Here is a 6,405-nt window from a genome sequence, read left to right as displayed (position 1 = left end):
GTTAGCTAATGTTGTTTGTTAGGTTAACATTCGGTAAGACCCTACTTTATAAATGGCTATTAATTATTTAGCACGTTGTTGTTGTTAAGGCTCTTAGTGCCAAGCTTATGTATGTAATTCAAAAAAGATCCTAACAGTTTCTTTAAGTGAGAGACTACATTAAATAGAAGAGAAAAAAAGTGTTAAAAAACGAATTAAATAAAGCTACAATAGAAAATAGAAATCATTGGTAATAAGTTCATAAAATTGCCCAAAAAAACAGGTAATGTATTAAAATAAAAAAGAGGAAGTTAGCTAAGGGAAAAGGCAAAAGGAAATCCTAAAGGGACCACCAAATATTGTGATAGGATGATAAAGCATCCTTTCATTTTTTATTAATAATATATTTTGAGTTTTGAAGTTTAAAAATAGAGTAAAAATCGTTTTATCCTAAAGTAGGACTTCCTAATCGTAACAATAATATAATTTATATAATTTTAGAAAAGTGGACGAGTTCAAGCATATTATTTGTTATAATTTAGTCGATTTTTACATATAAATTTATAATTTGCATTGAAAATATTGGGTTCAATCTGAACACTCCATATGTACTGGTCGTGGAGTATCAGGTGGGTAGTGTAGATGACGTAACACATAATCTTACCACTATCTTGTGAAGGTAGAAAAGTTGTGTCTGATAAAACTTTGGCTCAAGTAAAACATATCAAAATCAAGTATTCAAAGAAAATAAAAGAGAATTACAAAAAAACAAATAATACGATAACAAAAGTAAATAATACAATAACAGAAGTAAATGAAACAACAAATATTAATAAGATTGAAAAATATGATAGTAGAAGGATAATAATAACAATAGTGATAAGGGAAGCAGCCATTGAATATGTACTAGCTTTCTTCCCTAATTCTCGACTTCATATCCTCTTATCTAGGATTTTGTTCTCTGTAGTCATATTGTGCTCTCTAATCGCTTCTTTCCGAAATTTCTTCGACTTACCTTTACCTCTCCCCATATCCACCATATTCAACTTAATGCACATTAAATCTCCTCTTTACATGTCTAAATTATCTCAACCTTTACTCATAAATCTGAATTAGGCGAACCCAAAGTAGTTACAAGGTACATGGAGTGTAAAATTTAAAAAGAAAAAAAAGGATCCTATTGGGTACTAGTAGATTTGCACATGATTTCATACTATATGATGTGCTGTGATGAAATTAATATCTTTATCCCGTCCCTGTCGCTGACCTTTCTATCCTTGCTATCTCTCTCCTTATTTACTCCTCCTTCTTCTTTCTCTCATTATTATTATTTCAGTACTATCAACTATTACTACTCTCCAATCTCCTTTAGTTGAAGCACCATCATAATATAAGGTACCACAACTCCTACAAATTAAATTACTTGTTCATTATTTTCTTCTCTAGACTAGTCGTCATTTCTTCGATGGGTCGATCTCCGTGTTGTGATAAAGTTGGCCTGAAAAAAGGACCTTGGACACCTGAAGAAGATCAAAAACTCTTAGCTTATATCGAAGAACATGGTCATGGTAGCTGGCGCGCATTACCTGCCAAAGCTGGTACGCATTCACTTGATAGTGTAAAAATTCTTTAATACACAAATTTTATCTTATTAATTTCGGTTAATTTACAGGACTTCAAAGATGTGGTAAGAGTTGCAGGCTCAGGTGGACTAATTACCTTAGGCCTGATATCAAGAGAGGAAAATTCACTTTACAAGAAGAACAAACCATCATTCAACTTCATGCTCTCTTAGGGAATAGGTATTTTCAATTTTCTTCTCTCTTAGTCGATTCAACTGAATGAAATGTATACGTATAATAAGATAAAGAATTCATTTCATTTCGAACTCACTGAATCTAGATCTTGAATTTGCCTTTGCGTTAATCGGAATTCTTTTAGTTTAGTAGAGAACTAATGGGAAATTAGACCATGAAATTATAAATAAATGTTTATGCTTATTATTGTACCCTCTTCTTCTAATAATAACTACAAAATATTGGCAGAACCACTTGTTTTAGCATGATTTGTTTTCACTAGCTGACATTCAGTTACGTCCAATTAAATTTGACATTTTTATAATCAGATCTGCACAAATACCATTGCACGTTGATATACCTGGCCTTGTATTTTTCTTCAGTGAAAGTGAGGGGTAGTTTTGTACTCTTCTCTCTGGGAAAATGGTATTGTCCTTTTGTCTCAAATAGCTAAAATCAATTGAACTTTTTTATTTATTTCCAAATTCAAAAAAATAAATCACTAATAATCCATGGATGAAAACAAAGTTTTCCTTTTTTGTTTGGTTGTTGTAAAGTGGCCTTGTCTTTACATACTCTTTTAAAATTTAACATATTCTTTTGTTGTCTTGTTCTTAGGTGGTCGGCCATAGCCACTCATTTACCTAAACGAACAGATAACGAAATCAAGAACTATTGGAATACTCATCTTAAGAAACGGCTAGTGAAAATGGGGATCGACCCGGTAACCCACAAGCCGAAGAACGATGCCTTGTTGTCCAATGACGGTCAGTCTAAGAACGCGGCTAACCTTAGCCACATGGCTCAGTGGGAAAGTGCCCGGCTTGAAGCCGAAGCTAGACTCGCTAGACAATCTAAACTCCGTTCCAATAGTTTCCAAAATTCACTCGCTTCTCAAGAATTTACCGCTCCTTCACCTTCTAGTCCTCTTAGCAAACCCGTTATGGGCCCAGCACGTTGTCTCAACGTGTTGAAAGCCTGGAACGGTGTTTGGACCAAACCAATAAATGAAGGTTCCATCGCGAGTGCTAGTGCTGGTATTTCAGTCACTGGAGCACTCGCGAGGGATTTGGAATCTCCTACGTCTACACTAGGCTATTTTGAAAATGCGCAACATATTTCATCATCAGGAATTGGAGCAAGTTCGAATACAGTTTTGTATGAATTTGTTGGAAATTCATCAGGCTCTAGTGAAGGTGGAATTATGAATAATGAGGAAAGTGAAGAAGATTGGAAGGAATTTGGAAACTCATCAACTGGACATTTGCCTCAATACAATAAAGATGTTATTAATGAAAATTCAATTTCATTCACATCAGGACTACAAGATTTAACTCTACCAATGGACACAACATGGACAGCAGAGTCGTTAAGGTCAAATACAGAACAAATTTCCCCTGCCAATTTTGTGGAGACATTTACAGATCTATTGCTTAGCAATTCCGGCGATGGCGATTTATCGGAAGGCGGTGGCACGGAATCCGATAACGGAGGGGAAGGTAGTGGCAGTGGAAATGCAAGTGAGAACTGTGAAGATAACAAGAATTACTGGAATAGTATCTTTAACTTAGTGAATAATCCTTCTCCGTCTGATTCAGCTATGTTCTAATTAGATTAGTTTTTTATTTTTTTAGAGTTAATAATTTCTTAATTATTGTGTTCATGTGTGTGTGTGTGTGTTTGTTACAGCAAATGACTAGTGTGGTGTGAAATTTACAAGTGTGGAGAAAAAAACACCATGTGTAGATTTGACTCTTTATTTTCTTTGACCTCATGTTCATTGTCTTCATGTCCATAGTCTATGATCAAGTGTGTTGGTTCAATTAATTCAACACCCAACTGTTCCAATTTGTCTTTCCCATGTTCAACTCTATCATTGACTCAGTGAAAATTTACATATTTCTTGTGTAATTTATCTCTTTTTATTTGAACCAAAAAAAAAAATCGGAAAAATAGGTAGGGAGACCAAGGAAAAAGGGTAATGAATAAAACATTACTAATAGAAAAACAATGCAGAGCATTCAACAAAGAAACAGTAACATAGCAAAATAGTGGGATCATCAAAACATAATAAATAATAGACGGTTACAAATAATAAAAGCAAAAAATTACATTAATAAAAATGACTACAACAAACAGAGTGCTCTAGACACCACCTCGTGGAAAAGCAAGACAACACTCCACTAGCTACTAACCTTTTATCTCAACTAATCTGCAATCTTTACACTCTCTTATCGAAGGTCACGTCCTCAATAAATTAAAGTTATATCATATGTTGTCTAATTACCTCTCATCGATACTTGTTTGACTTACCTCACTTTTCATGTCCTTGTACCCATTATATCAAACTTTCAAACCTCCTGCCTAGCCCCTAGGGCAACTGCACATCTTATCTTTGAATATACTGCATCAATTTATTCATGATTAAATAAATAGAAACGGTCAAAACAAATCAATCAGTACCACCGCACATTTCAATTCCCAATTTTCTTGTTTTATACACACTAAATTAAATCAGGACTTTAGTGCTGTTCGTTTCACGTCACATTCTTGCTAACATGTTACATGCAAGAATATCTACAATCTGCTCTTCACGTCAAATTTAATCAATTTAACCTTCATAGGACTAGTGTAAGATTAAAAAAAATCTGTTATGATTGTAGCATGCAATTCTACTGTTTCTTTTTATTTTTTCCATCTAAAAGTTTCCTTAAAAAAAAAAAAAAAAAATATATATATATATATATTTTTTTTTTTTTTTCCATAAAAATTTTTTTAAAAAAAAAAAAAAAATATATATATATATATATATTTTTTTTTTTTTTTCCATAAAAATTTTTTTAAAAAAAAAAAAAAATATATATATATATATATTTTTTTTTTTTTTTCATAAAAAAATTTTCTAAAAAAAAAAAAAAAAAATATATATATATATATATATTTTTTTTTTTTTTTCATAAAAAAATTTTCTAAAAAAAAAAAAAAATATATATATATATATATATTTTTTTTTTTTTTTAAAAAAATTTTTATGGAAAAAAAAAAAAAAATATATATATATATATTTTTTTTTTTTTTTCCATAAAAATTTTTTTAAAAAAAAAAAAAAAATATATATATATATATATTTTTTTTTTTTTTTTTTAAAAAAATTTTTATGGAAAAAAAAAAAAAAATATATATATATATATTTTTTTTTTTTTTTTAGAAAATTTTTTTATGAAAAAAAAAAAAAAATATATATATATATATTTTTTTTTTTTTTTCCATAAAAATTTTTTTAAAAAAAAAAAAAAAAAAATATATATATATATATATATTTTTTTTTTTTTTTAAAAAAATTTTTATGGAAAAAAAAAAAAAAATATATATATATATATTTTTTTTTTTTTTTCCATAAAAATTTTTTTAAAAAAAAAAAAAAAAAAATATATATATATATATTTTTTTTTTTTTTTAAAAAAATTTTTATGGAAAAAAAAAAAAAAATATATATATATATATATTATATTGCTATCAGCTTTCTAAAAGTCACATTACAATTTTCGTATTCGTTTTATAGCTACAACCTTGTAGGCCTTATATATGCACCTATAAGGTAGGGATTCCGATGTAGATAAAGACTTGCTTAATTCCTGCAGTCTATTCGTCACCTAAATGTCACTTTAAAATTTTATATTATCTCAAGACTAATGCATATACTATACAAAAACAATATCGTTAGTGACCAGTTAATTAACGGTAATAACTTAATTGCCGCTAAATATATTTTTGTAGAGATAATTACCACACTTTGTAAATGTTTCTAAAACGTATAGCGACAACGAATCTAATGTATAAAAACTATTTTTTTTAATGTAGTGCTAACTTTATCTTCAACGGAAAGCTAGTTTGGATCAAGTGCTAGCAGTACATTTATATCATCTTTTAAATAGCAACTCAGTATATTAGTCTTTGATGATTAAAGAACACCTAAATATCCGGCTACATGTGTTTATGCTTCTTTAATTTGAGTTGAACATTTCAAAGATCAATTAATACGCACTTCATTACTATTTAACGCAGCATGCTTTATATTATACAATTAATATAAACAAATAATGCCAGTAAAGCAATCCGTACCATATTAATTTCAAAATGAACAAGAGTATGTCATGTCACATTTAAAATTGTACTATAGTACATACTTCACTAAAACAAAAACAACATTTAACGACAATAAATATATACATTAATAAAGAGTGATAAAACATTTATCGGCATTAGATAATTATCACTAAATCAAGTGTCGCTATAGACTTTAGGGACATTTACAAAGAGTGTTAAATGCCGCTAAAAATATATTTTTATTGGCAATTAAGTTATTGCCGTTAATTAATTGCCGCTAAAGATCATTTTTTTATGTAGGGTGTGTTTTGGTATGAAGGAAAATGTTTTCCTGGAAAACAAGTAGATTTTTGACTTATTTTCTCATGTTTGGTTGGTGAGTAGAAAATATTTTCCGGAAAAGATTATTTAGTGTTTGATTTATGAATGAAAATTATTTTTGAGAAAATATCTTTTTTTTTACTAGAGAGCAGAAAATAATTTTTGAATTGAAATTGAAAATATTTTTTAAATATAAACTTTG

The 6,405-nt window shown here is 28.9% G+C and overlaps 1 protein-coding gene across 1 annotated transcript; it reads left to right on the top strand.

Annotated features, from left to right (window-relative positions):
* Nucleotides 1-1,325: 1,325 nt before the first annotated feature.
* Nucleotides 1,326-3,619, top strand: LOC102578469 (myb-related protein 306-like). The gene is made up of 3 exons (XM_006338372.2): nucleotides 1,326-1,577; nucleotides 1,652-1,781; nucleotides 2,394-3,619. The coding sequence occupies exons 1-3, from the start codon at nucleotides 1,445-1,447 to the stop codon at nucleotides 3,382-3,384; spliced, it is 1,254 nt and encodes a 417-aa protein (XP_006338434.1). The 5' UTR covers nucleotides 1,326-1,444; the 3' UTR covers nucleotides 3,385-3,619.
* Nucleotides 3,620-6,405: the final 2,786 nt, after the last annotated feature.

This window comes from Solanum tuberosum, unplaced genomic scaffold, assembly GCF_000226075.1.
Source record: "Solanum tuberosum cultivar DM 1-3 516 R44 unplaced genomic scaffold, SolTub_3.0 scf00004, whole genome shotgun sequence".
NCBI classification, from domain to species: Eukaryota; Viridiplantae; Streptophyta; class Magnoliopsida; order Solanales; family Solanaceae; genus Solanum; species Solanum tuberosum.
The sequence above is the reverse complement of the archived record's forward strand: the minus strand, read 5'-3'. Positions and strand labels throughout refer to the sequence as shown.

Excerpts from the sequence above, each read along its gene's own strand:
- LOC102578469 (XM_006338372.2), top strand. The coding sequence starts at position 1,445 with ATGGGTCGATCTCCGTGTTGTGATAAAGTTGGCCTGAAAAAAGGACCT. Across the intron at positions 1,578-1,651 it reads CGCATTACCTGCCAAAGCTG|GACTTCAAAGATGTGGTAAG; the intron begins GTACGCATTCAC and ends GTTAATTTACAG. Across the intron at positions 1,782-2,393 it reads CATGCTCTCTTAGGGAATAG|GTGGTCGGCCATAGCCACTC; the intron begins GTATTTTCAATT and ends TCTTGTTCTTAG.